This window comes from Moschus berezovskii, chromosome 5, assembly GCF_049115385.1.
Source record: "Moschus berezovskii isolate FMDL1 chromosome 5, NW_MosBer_1.0, whole genome shotgun sequence".
NCBI lineage: Eukaryota > Metazoa > Chordata > Mammalia > Artiodactyla > Moschidae > Moschus > Moschus berezovskii.
The window spans coordinates 112,887,011-112,908,441 of record NC_142464.1 but is presented as its reverse complement, the minus strand read 5'-3'; the positions used below and the strand labels follow the sequence as shown (position 1 = coordinate 112,908,441).

The 21,431-nt window shown below is 45.0% G+C and overlaps 1 protein-coding gene across 4 annotated transcripts in view; it reads left to right on the top strand.

Moving 5' to 3' along the window:
• EVC (EvC ciliary complex subunit 1) overlaps positions 1–21,431 on the top strand; it is a 90,803-nt gene that overhangs the window by 53,257 nt on the left and 16,115 nt on the right. For all 4 annotated transcript variants that reach the window (XM_088836478.1, XM_088836477.1, XM_088836476.1 and 1 more), the window contains exons 12-14: positions 7,244–7,456; positions 17,173–17,282; positions 21,067–21,277. In XM_088836478.1, the coding sequence (XP_088692604.1) occupies positions 7,244–7,456; positions 17,173–17,282; positions 21,067–21,277 (534 nt within the window). The remainder of the gene's footprint in view (positions 1–7,243; positions 7,457–17,172; positions 17,283–21,066; positions 21,278–21,431) is intronic.

The following is a 21,431-nucleotide window of genomic DNA, read 5'->3' as shown; positions in this document are numbered from 1 at the left end:
GGACATTTCTGGTTCCTGTGAGGATCCTAAACTTGCAGAGAGCTGGGCCATGCCTGTGGGATCCTGGAAGGAAGATGTTTTATTCACTCAGTCACCACCCACCGTGTTCAGGACATCTTTGGAGCTGGTCACATTCATGCCTTGCTGGTCCAGACTGCCGGGTCTTGACTCCTCCTTCATGAGGCACGGAGCTCCTGTCTGCTGCATGCCCCACCCTGTTGGGGTGACCCCTACTGCTCCTCTGCTTCCCAAAATCCGTAGCTCACCCCACACTGCTCCACCAGGCTTTCTCCTGCCTCTGCTGGGAAGGGCACCCTTCCTTACCTCCCTTCTCCCTACCCTGCAGACAGTTCAGTTTAGTTAAGTCACTCAGTCGTGTCTGACTCTTTGCGACCCCATGAACCGCAGTATGCCAGGCCTCCCTGTCCATCACCAACTGCTGGAGTCCACCCAAACCCATGTCCATTGAGTCAGTGATGCCATCCAACCATCTCATCCTCTGTCATCCCCTTCTCCTCCTACCCTCAATCTTTCCCAGCATTAGGGTCTTTTCAAATGAGTCAGCTCTTCGCATGAGGTGGCCAAAGTATTGGTGTTTCAGCTTCAATATTAGTCCTTCCAATGAACACCCAGGACTGATCTCCTGTAGGATAGACTGGTCAGATCTCCTTGCAGTCCAAGAGACCCTGCAGACAAATGGAACCAAACTGCCTTTTCTCCAAAACGTTCAGTTCCTGGAAGGAAAATAGCCATAGGCAGCCTTTCTGAGAGCCACAGTAACTTTCCCAGCCTCTCTGGAATGATACAAAGAAGGCAATGGCAACCCACTCCAGTGCTCTTGCCTGGAAAATCCCATGGACGGAGGAGCCTGGTGGGCTGCAGTCCATGGGGTCGCTAAGAGTCGGACACGACTGAGCGACTTCACTTTCACTTTCACTGGAATGATAACAGCCAGCATTTATGAAGTGCTTGCCCTGTGCTGTGTGTTGTATTTAATCCTGATTGCATGTGTGTTCAGGTGCTCTGTTGCGTCTGACTCTTTGTGACCCCATGGACAAGCCCACCAGGCTCCCCTGTCCGTGGAATTTTTTCAAGCAAGAATACTAGAGCGGGTTGCTATGCCCTCCTCCAGGGGATCTTTCTCACCCAGGGATCGAACCCAAGTCTCCTGCGTCTCCTGCATTGGCAGTCAGATTCTTTACCACCGCACCATCTAGGATCTGTAATCCTGATCATCAGTCCTCAAGGCAGGTGCTGTCTTTACAGATGGATTTTGCGTCATATCCCTATTGCAGATCAGAAAATTGAGACTCTCTTCCACGGGCTCCAGAATATGTGTCCTTGCCCTGCCCCAGAACTCTCTCTGAAAGAAGTCTGGGAAGGGCACTGCTCCTCTGGGTCAGGTGGCAGAGGCGGAAACCGAGTGATAGAGGAGTCCGAGGGAACCGCCGCCCTAGCCTGGATTCTCTGTGCTTGTGTTTGAGGAAAAGTGCGAGGCTGAGGCAGCAGGGTCCCCCCACCTGCATCCGGCCCCTCACACACGGAGAGAGAAGAACAGATTAATTCCAGTTCTGTTTCAGGCACAGCATGAATCAGCATCTCCCAATCCTAACATCTCAGTGCAAAGTGGAAGTGCTGTGTTCTGTGACCGGTCAGAGCATGTGACAGTGGTGCCAGTGCGTCTCTGTCGAGGGAGCAGACAGGATCCAGCACGTTTTTGGGTTTTCTTTAAATAGAAAGAGCCTTGACTGGTGAACCATGTAGCTTTTACAAAGTTCACCTTTCTTGAATTTCAGTTCAGTTCAGTCGCTCAGTCGCATCCTATTCTTTGCAACTCTGTGGACTGCAGCGCACCAGGCCTCCCTGTCCATCACCAACTCCCGGAGTTCACTCAAACTCATGTCCATCGTGTCGGTGATGCCATCCAGCCATCTCATCCTCTGTTGTCCCCATCTCCTCCCGTCTTCAATCTTTCCCAGCATCAGGGTCTTTTCCAATGAGTCAGTTCTTCGCATCAGGCGGCCAAAGTATTGGAGTTTCAGCTTCAACATCAGTCCTTCAGTGAATATTCAGGACAGATTTCCTTTAGGATGGACTGGTTAGATCTCCTTGCAGTCTAAGGGACTCTCAAGAGTCTTCTCCAACATCACAGTTCAAAAGCATCAATTCTTCGGTGCTCAGCTTTCTTTATAGTCCAACTCTCACATCCATACATGACTACTGGGCACATACCTAGGAGCAGAATTGTTGGATTCAAGAGTTTTTATGTGCAGCTTCAATCCATATCCTATAAATTTACTGATATAGCCCCCAATTTGATTAGCAGTCTGAATTTATAGATCAAGTTGATGAGGATGAACATCTTCACAATATCAAATCTTCTGTCTACAAACATGGTGTGTCCCTGTATTTATTTGTCTTATTAACTTTTCTTAATATTGCTCTGTACTTTCTACCCTCAGGTGTAATGTTTGCTATAGTTTTTTTCAGATTAAGGAAGCTTCCTTCCATTTCCTATTTTGCTAAGAGTGTTTCTTCTGCATGGAAATTACAATTTGTGAAATACTTTTTTCTTCATTTATTCTCATAATTAACATTATACTTTTCTGCTTTATTTTATTAATGTGGCATATTGTATTGATTTGGATAATGCCTGGTGGTTCAGATGGTAAAGAATCTGCCTGCAATGTGGGAGACCCGGGTTCAATCCCTGGGTTGGGAAGATCCCCTGGAGAAGGGAATAGCAGCCCACTCCAGTATTCTTGCCTGGAGAATTCCATGGACAGAGGAACCTGGCGGGCTATAGTCCTTGGAGTCACAAGGAGTCAGACAGAGCTGAGTGACTGACATCTTCATTTGTTTTCATTAAGTGCATACAAATTTAGAAACTTTACATCTTTCTGGAGAATTACACCTTTTGATATTATGAACTGCTCCCCTTTCTCTCTAGAGGAGCTTTTTTCCCTAAAGACTGTTTTATCTACTGTTAATATAGCAAAAGGTGACCCTGTGCTTATTAGGGGCTAGTTATAGTCTCATTCGCTCATTGTTAGAAAAATCCATCTAAGCGCATCATAGTTAGATCATGTGTGGTAAAGCCTGGCCACCAGGGTCCTACGGGTGAACTAACACAATTTATTTAACCTCTCTTTCACATGTACAGATGAAGCCTCAGTTTCCTCATCTGTGAATGTTTTTCATCAGTTTTGAGAGATTTCCCACCCACTGTCGCTTCAAATACGACTTCTGTCCGAACTCTCCCTTCCTTCCTTCAGGGACTCCAGTTAAACATGTGGGGCTTTCTCACTGTAGCTTTTAGCCTTCATCTTCTCCTCCACAGTCTCTCTTTACTTTGTCCTGGATTTTCTCCTGATCTGTCTTCCTGTACGTATTCTCTCTTCACCTGCATCTAAACTGCAATGAAACCTTTGCTTTGGGCTCCTATTATTGGACAGTGTTCTTCAATTCTAGAAGTTCTAATTAAAAAAAAAAACAACAACTAATTAGCATTACTTTTTGTAATCTCCAGGTCTTTGCTTTACGGTGTAAGAGTGGCTTTTAAAATCAGAAGCAGAGCCAGCATCAGCCCTGAAGCCTGTGTACTGTGCTCCGCAGACAGCCTGTGGGTTCCGTGTCTCTTGTCTGTGTGGCTCTTTGGCCAGGGCCTTGTCTCCTTGTGTGCTCCCCTTGTATTCTTGTCTCCTGGTATCCTCCTTGTGCGCTCATGTATTTTTCGCTGTGTGCCTTATCTCAGATTTGCACATTATTTATAAAAATATTTTCAGGCATACAGTGATGTTCTCCTTCTCCAAAGAAGAGTTTTTTCCTTTGCTTCTGCCAGATGACTGGGTCTCGACTGATCTAGAATCCCCTAATTCAAGGCCTAAACTTGAAATACACTGGGCCACGCACAGGAACGGACTCCAGGCTGCTGTGTGTTTAAACCTGTCAGATCTGATTTCCTTCCATGTCAGTCATGTTTCTGTATTGCAGCTTTTGGGTTCCCAATCCTTGGCATGGAATGGTTTACCCAGCCCCCAACTCATGGTTAACCATGAGTTCCACCTTCTGTCCCTTCGACTACCAGATGCTGTCCAGGGTCCATCAGCTTTGCAGGCATGTCTGTTGGATTGACCTACACCCTCTATATAAACATAGCCCAAAGGCTGGGCACGATTCTCTGATGCCATCTTCTCCCAGACCTTGAACCCTACACTCTATACTTCCTTGTTAGCTCTTTGGGACTTTTATGATGGTTTAATAAACATTTTGTCCAGCTTTTTAAAAACATTCATCCTCAGTGGGAAAAACTGGTTCAAACTGGCTGGCCGCTATCAGAGGGAGCATCTCTAAGTCTTTTAAAAGAATGTGGCTCCCTTGAGCCCCTATCATAGGCACTTTATTCCAAACAAAGTTCAGTTTGGCCATGAGTTTTTCAGAGCATGGTAGTCATTGAGTTTGGGATTCCCAGGTGTCTTGGTGGTAAAGAATCCACCTGCCAATGCAGGGGATGCTGGAGACTCGGGTTTGATCCCTGGGTCAGAAAGATCCTCTGGAGGAGGAAATGGCAATCCACGCCAGATTTCTTGCCTGGATAATCCCATGGACAGAGGAGCCTGGGGGCTACAGTCCCCATGCGGACACAAAGAGTCAGACACGACTGATCCTGCACTCACGAGTCATGGGTTTAATTAACACGGAGTTAAATTTAACTTATATTCATTGAGCCCACCAAGTATGAGCTAGGTACACCAGATGAGATGGTAAGAATTTTTTTTCCAAAAAAAAAGCAGTTATCCTCATAACATACAATTTAAGAGCCAATAGTCCAATAGTCAATAGTCAGAATCTACCCTCTACAAATGTCCAGCTACTTCTCTTCTCTGGGTCTTATTTTCTTGTCTATAAAATAATGGTAATTATAATAGAACATCTACATTGGACTATCAGATGAATGATATTATGCAAGAAATGTGTTTATGACACTCTGGCACACAGTAAGAATTCATAATTATTGATAATTTTAATATTATTACCTGATATTTGCCAGGTACCCTTCTAGGCGCTATAGATACTAAAGTAACAAGACTTTGTTCTTGAGAAACCTCATGGTCTAGTCCATGAAATGGATAATCAAACAACTAGTGGCCGCAAAAAGCCCTGTGGTCAGGAGGCCTCTCAGAAGAGGAGACCCCAAACAGAGTTTGGAACATGTGTGGGGAGTTCCTAGATGGAGAAGGGGAACGGGCATTCTGCCTCCTGTTGGTGTGTGATGCATTCAGAAACTGCAGTCAGATGGTTGGTCTAGGAGGATGTGAGACGTAGGTACAGAGTATGATGCAGCCACTCTCAGGCAGTTGTGGTCCAGGAGGAATGACAGATGAATTGTAGTTTTGATGCCCTGGTGGGGCTAACCAAAGAGCTGCAGGAGCCCAGGGTCAGAAATGCCCTTGTTAGTCTGAGTATCCCAGGCAAGGCTTCACAGAGAAGGGATTTTTTCGTTGGGGTTTTGCAGGATGAAGAGGAGTCCATTTCAGATGTGAAAGTGCCTGGAGGTGGGGCAAAGTGTAGAGGCTTGCAAAGTATCTCTATAATGAAACATGCAAGGAGATGTCATTTATGTGAATTAACAGGCACACCAAAAGCCACGTTTGTGGACATCACATATAGTGAAAATATAGACCTCTAAATTGGAGACAGAGATGCTGAATTCACGGGGATGGCTGATTCTGAGGAGGCTGGGTGGGAGGGGAAAAGAATTATGGAGGCAACTTAAAGGGTTCCAACTTAACCTGCAAGTTTTAGTGTTTTTAATCTGGGGGAGAAAAGAAAACTGAATGGCGGACTCAGAATGTTTAATATATTATTATCTATGAAGAAGAAGCACAAGCTGGAATCAAGATTGCCAGGAGAAATATCAATAACCACAGATATGCAGATCACACCACCCTTATGGCAGAAAGTGAAGAGGAACTAAAAAGCCTCTTGATGAAAGTGAAAGAGGAGAGTGAAAAGGTTGGCTTGAAGCTCAACATTCAGAAAACGAAGATCATGGCATCTGGTCCCATCACTTCATGGGAAATAGATGGGGAAACAGTGGAAACAGTGTCAGACTTTATTTTGGGGGGCTCCAAAATCACTGCAGATGCTGATTGCAGCCATGAAATTAAAAGACGCTTACTCCTTGGAAGGAAAGTTATGGCCAACCTAGATAGTATATTAAAAAGCAGAGACATTACTTTGCGAACAAAGGTCCATCTAGTTAAGGTTATGGTTTTTCCCGTGGTTATGTATGGATGTGAGAGTTGGACTGTGAAGAAAGCTGATCGCTGAAGAATTGATGCTTTTGAACTGTGGTGCTGGAGAAGACTCTTGAGAGTCCCTTGGACTGCAAGGAGATCCAACCAGTCCATTCTAAAGGAGATCAATCCTGGGTGTTCATTGGAAGGACTGATGCTAAAGCTGAAACTCCAATACTTTGGCCACCTCATGCGACGAGTTGACTCACTGGAAAAGACTCTGATGCTGGGAGGGATTGGGGGTGGGAGGAGACGGGGACGACGGAGAATGAGATGGTTGGATGGCATCACCAACTCTGTGGACATGAGTTTGAGTGAACTTCGGGAGTTGGTGATGGACAGGGAGGCCTGGCGTGCTGTGATTCATGAGGTCGCAAAGAGTTGGACACGACTGAGCGACTGAACTGAACTGATATGTTTTTATTTTTCACAATTAAAAAGATACATTTTTAGAGAGAGAATGGAGTGGGGAAGGTGGGATGAAGGAGCAGAATGGTGAGTAATGAGTCAGGACCGCCTTGAAGCCCTGCTAGGTAATTCTGATTGCAGTGGAAAGAGAAGCCCTCCAAGTATTTGAACTGGAAATGAAAGGGCTGTGCTTCTGCAAATAAGTCGCTTAAGTGTGGAGGATGGAGGGAGGCAGGGAGACCGGGGAGGGGCTGTGAATATAATCTAGATGGGGGTTTAGCAGAGATGCCAGTGAGTAAGGGCTCACTGGGTCAGAGGGGCAGGTCTGGGGCTTGACTGGGTGCGGGTGAGAGGGCTGAAAGGCAGCCGGTATTTCCCAAGAGTGTGTGTGTGCGGGCACGCATTCACATGTGCACACACGCGTGTGATGCGACAGTTCCCTTCGCTGGTTTGCCTCTGTGTCTTGTGGGGAGACCTTGGCCCTGTCCAGGGCGAGACCAGGACTTGTAACTCCGTCTTGTGGCTCTCGGCTTCAGGAGCTGTACCGCAGCACCATGGAAACGTTCCGGAAGTTTGCGGACATCCTGTTCCTGCAGACGCTCCCGCGTGTGACCGACCTCCCCCAGGCAGAGTGTGAATACCTGAGGCAGGAGGCCCAGGAGAACTCCGCCCGGCAGCTGCAGAAGTCGGACCGCTTCCGGAGCCAGCAGTGGAAACTCTTCCAGGATCTCCTAGAGCAGGAAAAGCAGGTGTGGCATTTTGTAAAACTGGGTCTAGCGTCTGTGTTTTTCATTCACTTTTGAAGGATAATGAGGCATTTCTTTCACTGAGCATCCTCGAGTGCCTGTGCTGAGTGCTTTACCAAGATTCTGGTTGCCAGGCTTTCATAACGGCAGGCTGGGTGGGCTGGATGGGAGGGGGAGAAGAGAGCAGACCCCTCCTCTCCCAGTGTAGGAAGTCAGGAGATGACTTCCAGAGCCTGTTCATTAGAACAACAGAAGTAAATGGCAGAAGGTAATTCTTCGAGAGAGTGGACTGAGGGAGAGGTGGGAGGGCTGCACACAGGGGAATCCTCTTTTTCAGTGAAAGTCTATTTCGTCATTAAAACCATACATTGGCCACCTGATGCGAAGAACTGACTCACTGGAAAAGACCCTGATGTTGGGAAAGATTGAGGGCAGGAGGAGAAGAGGGCAACAGACCATGAGATGGTTGGATGGCATCACCGACTCAGTTGACATGACTTTGAGCAAACTCCAGAGATAGTGAAGGATGGGGAAGCCTGGCGTGCTGCAGTCCATGGGGTCACAAAGAGTCAGACATGACTGAGCGACTGAGCAACAGTATGCGTGGTAGGCAGAAGAATGCCCCCACATCCTAATCCCCAGAACCTGTGAATATGTTACCTAACAGGGCAAAGGGGACCTTGCAGATGCAATTAAATTAAGGATTTGGGGACATGAAGTTTATTCTGAATTATCTGAGTGGCCAGTATAATCACAAGGGTCCTTTTAAGAGGGAAGGAAGAGTGTCAGAGTCAGAGGAGATGTGATGTCCTGGGCAGAGGCTAGAAGGATGTGGGCATCAGCCAAGAAATGGGAGCTCCCTCAAGGAGCTGGCAAAGGCAAGGAACAGATTTCACCCCCACCCCAGAGCCTCCAGAAGGAAAACAGTCCTGTTCCTTTCATTCCAGACTCACCTCCAGAACTGTAAGGTGCTAAATTTGTGTTGTTTGAAGCCACAGGGTTTGTGGTGCTGTTACAACAGCCGTAGGAAGCTAATATACATCAATTTTATTTTTTAAAAATTAAAACTCTCAGATTTTCAAATATGACACATGAAAATGCCCCCATTTCCTTTCTCTCTTGCTTTCCTGCATGCTAGAGGCTGCAAAACTAATGTGCTCAATATCCCAGTTTCTAGAAGTGGCCTCGTTGACGGAGTTCTAGCCTATGAGACAAGGTGCAGTACCTGCAGGGAGCTTCTGTTCACTAATGCAAAGGTCATGCGTGGCTAAGAAACATCTTCCTCTTTAGCATTCCCTGTTCTTCCTGCCCAGAGCAGTTACGGGAGGACTGGAGGACCGCTGGCCTTCCTTTGACTTAGAGACGAGATGAAGGAGGGTGGGGCAGAGAGGCTGACTGTCCCAGCCCTGGACCGCCCGCCCCTAGGTGTTTATTATGAGAAACACCATGTCTTTTTCCGTTGAGTGTTCAATTAGTTACAAAAAACCCTCAATGTATGTATCTGATAGAAATTTTCTAAAGAAAGTAAGGTGAGCTGTCCAGACTACCAAAAAGTAAATGGAAGCATCATGCAAACACAGGGCCTTTCCCTCTGGGTGGGCACAGGTCTAGTTACCTGCCTATCCAGTTTATTAGATCTCCTTCTAATTAATTTCAGTCTGCCGTCAACTGCATCTGTTGTCCTATGACTGATAGTAGTCTCCTGCGTATGTCGCTGGTAGGTCCTAAAAGGCAGCAGCCCTGATTTTCTTATTTCACTTCCTTATTCAAAACCCACTAGCTGGGACATAGCAAATGCTCAAGAAAACTTCGCTGCATTTCCAGGGATAATACGTAGCTTTGGAAATTAGCACCGGATCACCAGGAGATGTACATGAAGCTGAATTCCTCCAATTCATACCAATCCCAGATCCCAGGCCATATCATTTGCCACCTCTGGGGAAGCAGGGAAACCTGGCCTCGGCAGTTTGGAAAGCTCACCAGATGAATCTTAAGTGCCTCTGATGTTGGCTCCCCAAGTGGAGGGTCAGGCCTTTTAGAAACAATTGTGGTTTGCAGACAGTCTTCTAACCTTGGAAGCTGAATGCCTGCATTTGAAGCAGAGTAGCCCCATTAATTGGAGAAGGCAATGGCAAGCCACTCCAGTACTATTGCCTAGAAAATCCCATGGATGGAGGAGCCTGGTAGGCTGCAGTCCATGGGGTCACTCAGTCGGACACGACTGAGCGACCTCACTTTCACTTTTCACTTTCACGCATTTGAGAAGGAAATGGCAACCCACTCCAGTGTTCTTGCCTGGAGAATCCCAGGGACGGGGGAGCCTGGTGGGCTGCCGTCTATGGGGTCGCACAGAGCCGGACACGACTGAAGTGACTTAACAGCAGCAGCAGCAGCCCCATTAATCGGAGAAGGCAATGGCAAGCCACTCCAGTACTCTTGCCTAGAAAATCCCATGGATGGAGGAGCCTGGTAGGCTGCAGTCCGTGGGGTCGCTGAGGGTCAGACATGACTGAGTGACTTCACTTTCACTTTTCACTCTCACACATTGGAGAAGGAAATGGCAACCCACTCCAGTGTTCTTGCCTGGAGAATCCCAGGGACAGGGGAGCCTGGTGGACTTCTGTCTATGGGCTCACACAGAGTCAGACACGACTGAGGTGACTCAGCAGCAGCAGCAGCCCCATTAATGGGCTCCCCCGGTGGCTCAGTGGTAAAGAATCCAGCTGCCAATGCAGGAGGTGCTGGAGAAATGGATTCGATCCCTGGGTTGGGAAGATTCCCTGGAGAAGGGCATAGCAACTCACTGCAGTATTGTTGCCTAGAGACAGAGGAGCTTGGTTGGCCATGGTCCATAGGGTCTCAAAGAGTCAGACATGACTGAAGCGACTTGGCACGCATGCACACAACCCCATTAATGGGCTTCCCTGGTGGCTCAGTGGTAAAGAATCTGCCTGCCAACACAGGAGATGCAGGTTCGTTCCCTGGGTCAGGAAGATCCCCTGGAGAAGGAAATGGCAACCCACTCCAGTAATCTTGCCTGGAGAATTCCATGGACAGAGGAGCCTGGCGGACTATAGTACATGGGGTCACAGAACAGTTGGATGTGACTTAGCGACTAAACAACAACAATGGCATTAATGGCCTGAGTGACTTTAGCCAGTTAGCTGACCTCCAGCAACTCTGTGATTTTGTACAACTTACTGAATTTCTCTGAATCTCAGCTTTCATGTGAAAAATATGGATCAAAATACCCTACATGGTTACTGCAAGATAACACAGGTAAATACAGGCTAAGACCCCTTGCACTGTATCTGTTTAATCGCTTTATAACATTGATATTGAAAAAAATCCAGAATTTCAGTTCTGATAAATTATTAGGCAAAGTCTCATGATTCATCCAAAACCTCCAGTTATGAATCTTTTATTTTAAGCAGATATCAGACAGTACCTGGATTCTGAGTTTTATTTTTTATTCATTTACTTTGTGAGCATATGCACATATGTGAATTTTCCTGTGCTTGTGCAGAAGTATTTTGAGAGGAGTTTTGCATGCAAGAAGCAAACCGGAGGGTTAATGACCTCGTCAACTGATTAAATAAGTATGACCCAAGACTGCTTTCTCAAAGTGTGTATGCCAAAATTAATTTACTGATTGATCATTTAATTGCCTTAAATTACCATAAGATATTTAGAGATCCATATTCTCTCCCACTTTCCATATTTCCTTGTTGATGATGAAAATGAGAGATGAACTTTCTGTGGTCGAGATGAATATTTAGTCATGAGAAGAAAAGGACCGACAAAACTCTTCATGGAAAATCAAACACACACCCAGACTATAAAATTCATTTTCCACCTATTTTCTAGGTAAAAGATCTTGGTGATTTCATGCCCCATTGCTCAGGGAAATTGTTAAATATTGTGGATTTTGTTAGTTACACATTTGGAACAGGATGTAGAATAGTGGTCCTCAAAGCGTGATCCATTCTAATGCAGGTGTGTCGGCTTCTCCCCAGTCTGCTGGGTTAGGCAGAAAGATGCCTAACGTCCCCTCAAAGATGTCCTCATCCTAACTCCCAAAAGCTGTGAATGTTACCTTACGTGGCAAAGGGACTTTGCAGATGGGAAGTAGGTTAAGAATCTTGCAATGGGGAGATTATCCTGATTATGCAGGTGGACCCAAGGTAATTGTTGCTATGGGGTGCGTCATTTGCAAATATCTCCCGTTCAGTGGGCAGCCTCCCCATTTTGTTGATAGTTTCCTTCAGTGTGCAAAATCTTTTTAGTTTCACTTAGTCCCATTTGCTCATTTTTGCTTTCATTTCCTTTGCCTGAGGAGGCATGGGTGGGTGGTCGTGCTCAGTCATGTCTGACTCTTTGAGACCCCATGGACCACAGTCTCCCAGGATCCTCTGTCTGTGGAATTTTCCAAATAAGTATACTAGAGTGGGTTGCCATTTCCTCCTCCAGGGGATCGTCCCAACCCAGGGATCGAACCCAAGTCTCCTGGTTGGGATGTAGATTCTTTAACACTGAGCTACCTGGGAAGCCCCCTGAGGAGATATATCCAAAAAATATTACTAGGACTACTGGTGAGTGAGGCTGGTCTTGGGGCTAGTACAGGGCCACCAGTCGGTGGGCAGGGTCGGGTCCTAGGTCAGCTGGAGGCTCTACGGGTCCTAAGGCAGTTGGCCTGCTGGTGGGCGGGCTTGTGTCCTTCCTGGCTAGCTGCTTCACCCGAGGTGCCCCAGGACTGGGCGAGGCTGGGCCCCTGTGCTAATAAGCCAGAGCGGGGATTCAGAAAGAGTGCTTCTGAGCATGTGTCCTCATGGTAGAAAGTGTTAGTTGCTCAGTTGTGTCCGACTCTCTGCTGCGACCCCATGGACTGTAGCCTACCGGGCTCCTCCATCGGTGGGATTCTCCAGGCAAGAATACTGCAGTGATTTCCTTCTCCAGGGGATCTTCCCAACCCAGGTGTCGAACCTGGGTCTCCTGCATTGCAGGCAAATTCTTCACCGCTTTCGAGGTAGAAAGAGCTCCCCCAAATGGCTGCTGGCAGTACCTCTGCCCCAGATGGAGCTCTGGTTGCCTCCTGCCTCTCTGGGAGGCTCTCTGATATCAACAGGTGGATCTGACCCAGGGTTCTTTCAAATGACTACTTCTGCCCTGGGTCTTGGACTTCGTGAGATTTTGTGTGCAGTCTTTTAGGATGGATCTCTGTTTCCCATGATCATTTGGCTCTCCCGAATCTTGGCCCTGCAGATCTTCAAAGCCAAACATTCTTAGGGTTCATCTTCCTATTGCAGGACCCCTGGGCTGGGGAGCTTTGGACCCCTCACTGTTTGGGGAGAACCAATGCGATAGTAATTATCCTCCTGTTTGGGGTCCCCCACCTGTAATTATGGGACTTGACTATATGCTGACCCTGTCCTTTTGACCCTTCTCATTGTGGTTTCTTCTTTTTTTTAATCTGGTATTTTTTCAATTGGAATATAACTGCACTACAATGTTGTCTCAGTTTCGCTGGACGATAATGTGAACCAGCCATATAGGTATTCATATATCTCCTCCCTCTGAGCCTTCCAGCCCCCTCCCCATTCCACCCCTCTAGGTTGTCACAGCTGAGCTCCATGTGCTGTATAGGAACTTCCCGTTCTTCTTTATACCACTGGTTGTAGATTTTTTTCTGCTGCTCTTCAGGTCATTCTCATCAATAGTTGCTCTGTGGATAGTTGTAATTTCGATGTGCCCGTGGGAGGAGGTGCCTATTCTGCCATCTTGACCCCTCCCTTCTCCAGAGGGAACGTATATCCCACTCATATTTAAGATGCAGATTTAGTCACGTTTTCACATCTCTAAAACTGAGATCTTCTTAATTTAATTGGCAGTGATTTTTCTCTCTGCATGGGACCTAAAATAACTGCATTTCATAACCCCCTGGCACATTAGATTTGATAAAAGATACTATGTCACATGAACTCATTTCCCCGCTCATTTCATGCAGTGTAAAAGCCAGAGCCCTTATCCTGCCCCGCACGGCCCCACATGTCAGGAGCTGACCTCCGCCCTCTCTCTCCACCCTGTCCCCCCTCTCACTCCACTCTAGCCTCCCTGGTATCCTTGTATGCCTCTAGCTCCCCCATGTGCCTGCCTCATTTGTCCTGCTTAAGGACTTTCTCCCAAGCCACCTTCACCCCAAGACCTTCTCTGACCGTGCTTTTAAACCTGCAGTGCCTCCCTCCCCGTGGCACACCAGTGTTTGCCTAAGGTGTTGACTTCACCTCCTGGCTCACTTATAAACCCGCCTCCTTTATGGGAGGGCTTCCCTGGTGACTCAGACGGTAAAGAGTCTGGCTGCAGTGCAGGAGACTTGGGTTGGAGCCCTGGATCAGGAAGATCCCCTGGAGAAGGAAATGGCAACCCACTCCAGTATTCTTGCCTGGAAAATCCCGTGGATGGAGGAGCCTGATGGGTGACAGTCCATGGGGTTGCAAAGTCAGACACGACTGAGCAACTTAACTTTCTTTCTTTCTTTTCCTTTATAGGACAATGTTCTAAAACCCCGAACACATACCAGGCATGTGCTGACTGTTGGTTCCTTTTCCCTTTCTCTCCTTAGTAAATGAAACTTTGAAACAATAGTAACCATATTGGAAACCACAAATGACCGCGTTGCACTTAACGGGGTCAACACTGTAGCCCAGGGAAGCAGCTAAGCAGCTAAGTTTGAACTTCTTTGCTTCTAAGTTCAAACATTCATGAACTTGCCTTCAATAATGTTAAAGAAATGGTGTGACCACTTTGGGCACCATCTGGTTGGATGATCTCTGTACTCTTGACCATCTTTGGATCCTGTTACTAGCTTTATCTGTCTTCTCTAAATGCACATCAAAGACGCCCATGTACTTTAGTGACAATGTTAATTTACTTTTTAGGGAATCTAGACTGTGTTGAATTTTCTAGTGTTCTGGTTTCCTAAGCATTTTGACAGGTTATTGTAGAGCTCTCACAAAACGCATGAGACTGGCTTTAACAAACAGTTCTGGGTAACACAGTGTGATTTTGTGTGATTAAGTATAAGTGCTTTAAATTACAAGGCCCAGAGAACTGAAGCCTAAGCTGCTTACTCACACTGAGAGCCTCTGTGAAAGTGAAAGCGTTAGTCGCTCAGTCATGGTTGACTCTTTGCGACCCCATGGACTGTATCCTGCCAGGCTCCTGTGCCCATGGGATTGTCCAGGCAAGAATACTGGAGTGGGTTGCCATCTCCTTCTCCAGCGGATCTTCCCAACCCAGGGATTGAACCCGGGTCTCCCACATTGCAGGCAGATGCTTTATTCTGTGATCCAAAGCCTCTGTGCTTTGTCCCTATTCTGCCTGCAGCATGGCCATCTCCAGAAAACACTACAGACTTGGGGGAAGTGAAGGCGCCTCCCCTTAAGGACGGAGCCCCTGGTGTGACACAGCCCGGCTGCGTGTTTCTAAGTGCTTGTTTCCCCTGGCGATGTGAGTGAGCTCAGGAGGCGCATGGTGCACCTAGAAAATATTTGAGCTTTGGAGACAGACTTAGATTTGAGTTTCTGCTATTCGTTTTAGTGCATCAGTTGTGTGGCCTGGGACCTCACAAGATTTTCATAGACAGAGCCACACTGAAGATGAGCTAACATCCAGAATTACAAAACACACAAGAAATAATCTGCCATAAGTGAGAACCAGCACATACAGCAAGCACCAAGTTTAGACCACAGACACCAAGAAATTCAGATGAAGAGACTATTAGCACTTACAAAGGAAGTATGTTTGAAACAAGAAAGAAAACAACAGGAATTACCAGCATAAAAACAAGACATAACATAAAAAGATGACATATTTAAAACTACCTACTTTTATGAATGAAAATTGTAATCATGAAAACAAATTTAATGGATGAGTTAAATATCAGATTCAATATTGTTGAAGACACAATGTATGAACTAGGACATAAAGGTGAGAAAGTAGTTCAGGATATGACATGGAGGGCTAAAGAGGTGGGAAATGTGAGAGGTTAGGAGGCACGGGCAGAGAAGGCAATGGCACCCCACTCCAGTACTCTTGCCTGGAAAATCCCATGGACGGAGGAGCCTGGTGGGCTGCAGTCCATGGGGTCACTAAGAGTTGGACACGACTAAGCGACTTCACTTTCATTTTTCACTTTCATGCATTGGAGAAGGAAACGGCAACCCACTCCAGTGTTCTTGCCTGGAGAATCCCAGGGACAGGGGAGCCTGGTGGGCTGCAGTCCATGGGGTCACTAAGAGTTGGACACGACTAAGCTTCTTCACTTTCACTTTTCACTTTCCTGCATTGGAGAAGGAAACGGCAACCCACTCCAGTGTTCTTGCCTGGAGAATCCCAGAGACGGCGGAGCCTGGTGGGCTGCCGTCTGTGGGGTCGCACAGAGTCGGACACGACTGAAGCGATGTAGCAGCAGCAGGAGGCGTGGGAATAGAATGTAAATGTCTTGGGGGGACTCCCTTAGTATTCCAGGAATTCTAGAAGGAGAAAATGGAGAGAATGAGAGATAATATTGAAGCTGATAATGGATAAGAAATTTTCAGAAGTGCTGACAGTCATGAATCCTAAGGTAAAAGAAATGTTGATTAACTTTGGATTTGTGAAATCAGGAATATACATTAAAATTTTTAAATGTAGATAGAACAGAAATAGAATAGGTAACTTTCAAAGCAGTAGAAGAGAACAATAGTGATAACATAAAGATCCCTTTTAGAATAAAAGCTACAGGGTGCCTAAAAATATATGTGACCAGTGTTTATAAGATCTTAATGGAGAAGACTTCCCTGTAGCTCAAATGGTAAAGAATCTGCCTGCGAGGCAGGAGACCAGGGTTCGATCCCTGGGTTGGGAAGTTCCTCTGGAGAAGGGAATGGCAATCCACTTCAGTATTCTTGCCTGGAGAATTCCACAGACAGAGAAGCCTGGTGGGCTACAGTTCCTGGGATCACAAAGAGATGGCCACGACTGAGGGACTGACACAGTCCAGTGGAGAAGTTTATAAAATGTCATTGAAGGGATAAAGAATTGAGAAAAAGGCTTTGTTCATGGATGGGAAAATTCAATTTCTACAAATAAGTCTATGAATTCAATCTAATTACAAAATGAATCCCAAAAAAGCTGTTTCCCAAACTTGATATACAGACCCTAAAATTCATATGTGGAGAAAAGGAACCAAGAATAGCCAAGACAGTTTGTACAAAAGAATATGGGAAGACGTGCGCTAGCAGCTATGACCTCTTGTTGTAAATTGTAGAACTTAAAGTGTGATGTCTTGGTACAGACAGACCCGCAGAATTAAATAAAGAGCCTGGAACGAGGTTCATGTGCATATGGAAACTATGTCAGACAAGGTGGCATGACAGGCCAGTCATAAGAAGATAAATTATATAAGAAATGGTGCTGGGACAATTCCTGGAGTAGGAAATGACAACCCACTCCAGTATTCTTACCTGGAAAACTTTATGGGCAGAGGAACCTGGTGGGCTACAGGTCATGGGGTTACACAGTCAGACACGCCTGAAGTGACTTAGCACATAAGAGAAAATTAATTAAATCAAAAAAGAAAGGGGTTTTTAAAAATAAGAAACAAAAAGTATGATCCGACAAAGCAATGATGGATGAAATGAACTTGAGGTTGACCCCTGTCCCTCTGTCGTGGGGTTTAGGTGTGGATGGAGGAGTATGCACTGTCCACTCTGCTACAGACACACCTGAGAGATGACCACGAGAACATCCTCCACCGAGTCTTGGGCCAACTTGGCAGCCTCAGTGAAGAGTGAGTACAACTCTGTGTAGGGTGGGGCCTTCTGTCCGGTGTGATACTCCATACTAGCCTCCATGTCCTCATCTGTAAGTTAACTCCCCACCCCTCTGGGCCTCCCTTACAATGTGGTTTTGAGCACAACCAAATTGTAAATATAAACATGAAATGCAGTGATAGCAGAGTGCCCTGTATGAAAGGCTGAAGTCACACCTGGTGTGGGGCACATGAATTAGCTCTTACCCTCAATGTTCTCATCTATAAAATGGGGCTAACAATACCTACTTCATAGAGTTGTCTTTCATAGAAACTTTTAAAACACCTTTTGTGAGGTATAGTTTACATACATTATTTTTAAGAGAACAATTCAGTGATTTTTAGTAAATTTTAAGAGTTCTGCACCCATCACTACAATCCAATTGTAAAACACTTCCATCACTCCAAAAAAGACCACTTTTGCCCATTTTCAGTCATTCCCCATTTATTAATAAATTTTATATTTTAAAATATTCTTTCTATTGTTATTAATGTGGTATCGCTTTTTCAGCTTTCTGAAAAATATGTCTTTTTCCTTATTTTACATAAGAAAGATTATTTGGATATAGCTAATTTTCTAGTTGCCCAGTCCTTTCCAGGAAATTATTTTGTGTATATATCAAGAAGCATGTGGATAGCTATATTGCTGGATAATACCAAGGAGGTATCAGGAGATGGAAACAAGTAGGGGGAATCTGGTGAGCAAGTTAAGGGCAGTAGTGAGCAGCTGGAAGGTTTATCTAGTCTCAAAAACTATGTCTTTTAGTAGTACTAATATTTAGTCCATTTGTATTTAATGTAAAACTTTATGGTAATATATTTGGATTTTTAATCTGTCTCCTTTCTGTTTGTTTTATGTTTTTCCAACCTGTTCTATGTTGCTTTTCCTTGCCTCTCTTATCTTCTTTTGGTTTAGGTGTTTTATTATTTTTTATTTTCTCTCTCTAGTTATTAGTTATACATTATATATATAGTATATATTATATTATATATAATATATAATTAATTTATATGTAATATATATTATATATACTTTATATATAATATGTAGTATATAATATACTAATAATTTAGCTTATTCATTATATATTCTTTTACTGTGATTTTAATGGTTCAGAGATTTTGAATTGCATCCTTTGTGTGCCAAAATATAGCATATGTTAATAATATATTCCTTCTTTGAAGACAGTAGAATGCTTTATTTCCATTCGTTTCTCCCTCACAGAGGAAAAATGCTTTTCTTATTGGGCATTTTACATAAAGAATCTGCCTGCAGTGTGGGAGACCTGGGTTTGATCCGTGCATTAGGAAGATCCTCTGGAGAAGGGAAAAGCTGCCCACTCCAGTATTCCAGCCTAGAGAATTCCATGGACTGCAGTCCATGGGGTTGCAAAAAATGGAACATGACTGAGAGACTTTCACTTTCACTTTCTTTATACATTTGCAACTCCACAAGATACTGTTTTTGGTTTACGCAGTCAGTATTCATTTAGATTTACACTTTATGTTGCTCTTGATTCTTTCCTGCATCTTTAAGTGTACACCTAGGAGTATTTCTTTTTGCATGAAGCTTCTATTTATTTTAGATTTGCTACTGACAAATTTTCTTAGATTTTGTTTGTCTAAAAATGTCTATCACCATTTTTGAGGAATGTTTTCATTGGGTATAAGATCCTAGTTTCGCTGTCTTTTAAATACTTTTAAAGAAATCTTTTGTTTCTGATTTCAGTTGTTTCTGATTGCTTTTAAGATTTTCTTTTGTTCTTTGGTTTTCATCAGTTTATTATAATATGCCTAAACATGGTTGTGGGTTTCTGTGCACTTCCTGTTTGTTTGTTTTTACTAAATCTGTAGTGATTCTGGAATCTGTAATTTGCTATCGTTAATCAGCTTTGAAAATTTTGAATCTTTATCTCTTTAAATATCCCTTCTGCTTATTCTCTTCCTGCTCTCCCTGGGAATGCCGTTTTATGTTTATTGGATTTTTTTCCTTCGGCTGTCTGCCTCTAACATGCTCTTCTGTATTTTTCTTCCTTGTAGTTCAGTCTAGATAACTTGTTCCGACTCTCTTCCACGTCACACTCTTCAGTTGCGTCCATCTACTGAATTCTTAATGATGGTTACTGTGTTTTTAGTTAGAATTTCCACTTTATTTTTGTCATAGTTTCCAGTTATCTCCTCAGATTCATCTTATCATTTAATTTCCTGAACATATTCATTATAGCTGACTATTTTAATATCCAATATCTTGTGGGTATGTTTCTATTGTCTGGTGTTTTTTTTTCCTTTATTTTTGGTCAGTTCTTATCTGTTTGCAAGTCTGGTTATTTTTATTGAATGCTAGACAGTGTTATTAAAAAATCATAGTAATAACTTAGGACTTTGAATGATGGGATCTTTCTCCAGACAGGATTTATCTTACTTCCAGCAGGAATTTCAGACAGTGGCAGATCAACCACTCCATTGGTGAATTTAGCTGATTCAAAATTAGGTCTTTACAAGGGATGATTCCTTATTCTTAGGAGTGTTGGCTGGTTCTCTCCTCCTTGGTAAACTGACTGACAGTTTTCTGTTCAACTTTTCAGGCTGTAAGAAAATACCTCAAGTTATAAAACCAAATGTTGAGCCTCTCTAAACCAGAGTTTCCTACTTAACTCATTAGACAGGAACTCAAAAATAGTTCATGATTTCAGTTCTGAATGTGTTCATTTTGAGAGTCATGTAAGAAATTTGAGTGGGTATGTACTGAAGGCAACTGTATTTGTGCATCTGAAACTTGAGGCAGAATGTGATAAAGTTAAAAAGGTTAATCAAAGGACAGATGACTGAGTATAACTTGTGTACACCCACATCTAAGAGGATGGGCAGCAGAAGATGGGATAATTTTAACCTATTGCCTCTGGGAAGGTTCCCTGTGGGGCATGACTATTTGGGGTGTTTCTTAGTGGGTCAGTATATTAGTCAGGATACTCCAAACAGAACCAATAGAAGATATAGTATAGGTGACAGAGGTAAAGATATAGGTGGGCTTCCCAGGTGGCGCTAGTGGTAAAGAACTTCCCTGCCAATACAGGAGACATAGGAGACACGAGTTCAATCCCTCGGTCAGGAAGATCCCCTGGAGGAAGGTGTGGCAACCCACTCTAGTATTCTTGCCTGGAGAATCCCATGGACACAGGAGCCCGGCGGGCCACAGTCCATAGAATTGCAAAGGGTCAGACACGACTGAAACAACTTAGCATGCATGCATAGGTGCAGGTATAGAGAAGTTGAGAAGTCACAAGATCCACAGTAGGCAAGCTGGAGACTCAGGAGAACCAATATGTAATTTCAGTCCCAAGTCCAAAGGCCTGAGAACTCAGAGGGCTAACGGTGTGACATCCAGTTTGAAGGTCGGCAGTCCCAAGACCCAGGAAAAGCCAATGTTCCAATTTAAGTACAAAGAAAAACCATGTCCCACTCAAGGCAGTCAGGCAGGAGGAGTAGCCCCTTACTTGTGGTTAGGTGAGCCTTTTCTTCTCTTCAGATCTTCAACTGATTGGACAAGGCCCACCCACTTTAGGGAGGACCATATGCTTTACTCATTTATTCAAATGTTAATCTCATCCAGAAACACCCTCACAGCAGCTCTCAGAATGATATTTGATCAGCTGTCCATTCAGCCCATGGCCTAGTCAAGCTCACACATAAAATTAACCACCATACTCAGTGAAGCCAGGAACACTGACCACCCACCCCAACCTCCTCCCCACTGTTTCCAAAGGTCCGCTCAGTACATCCTGCAGGGGCATGAACTGCTCCTACGCTCGGCTCTCCGGAGGCTGGCTCTCCGCGGCAGCACCATCACCACCCTGACCCAGATGAGGCTGTCAGGGAAGAAGAGCCTTCTCCAGGAGCTGCGGGAACAACACGCCCTGGAGCAGGGCTCCTCCCAGTGTCTGGATGAGCACCAGTGGCAACTGCTCAGAGCCTTGGTAAGACCGTGCATCAGCCGCCTGCCCATCCCAGAACAGGAGTGCCACTTCCTTGGCTTCCGGGTTCGTCTGGTTTAGTCAAAGCCCCAATCCTGGGGACTTCTCTGGTGGTGGCTCAGATTCCTTGCTCCCAATGCAGTGGGAGCCTAGGTTT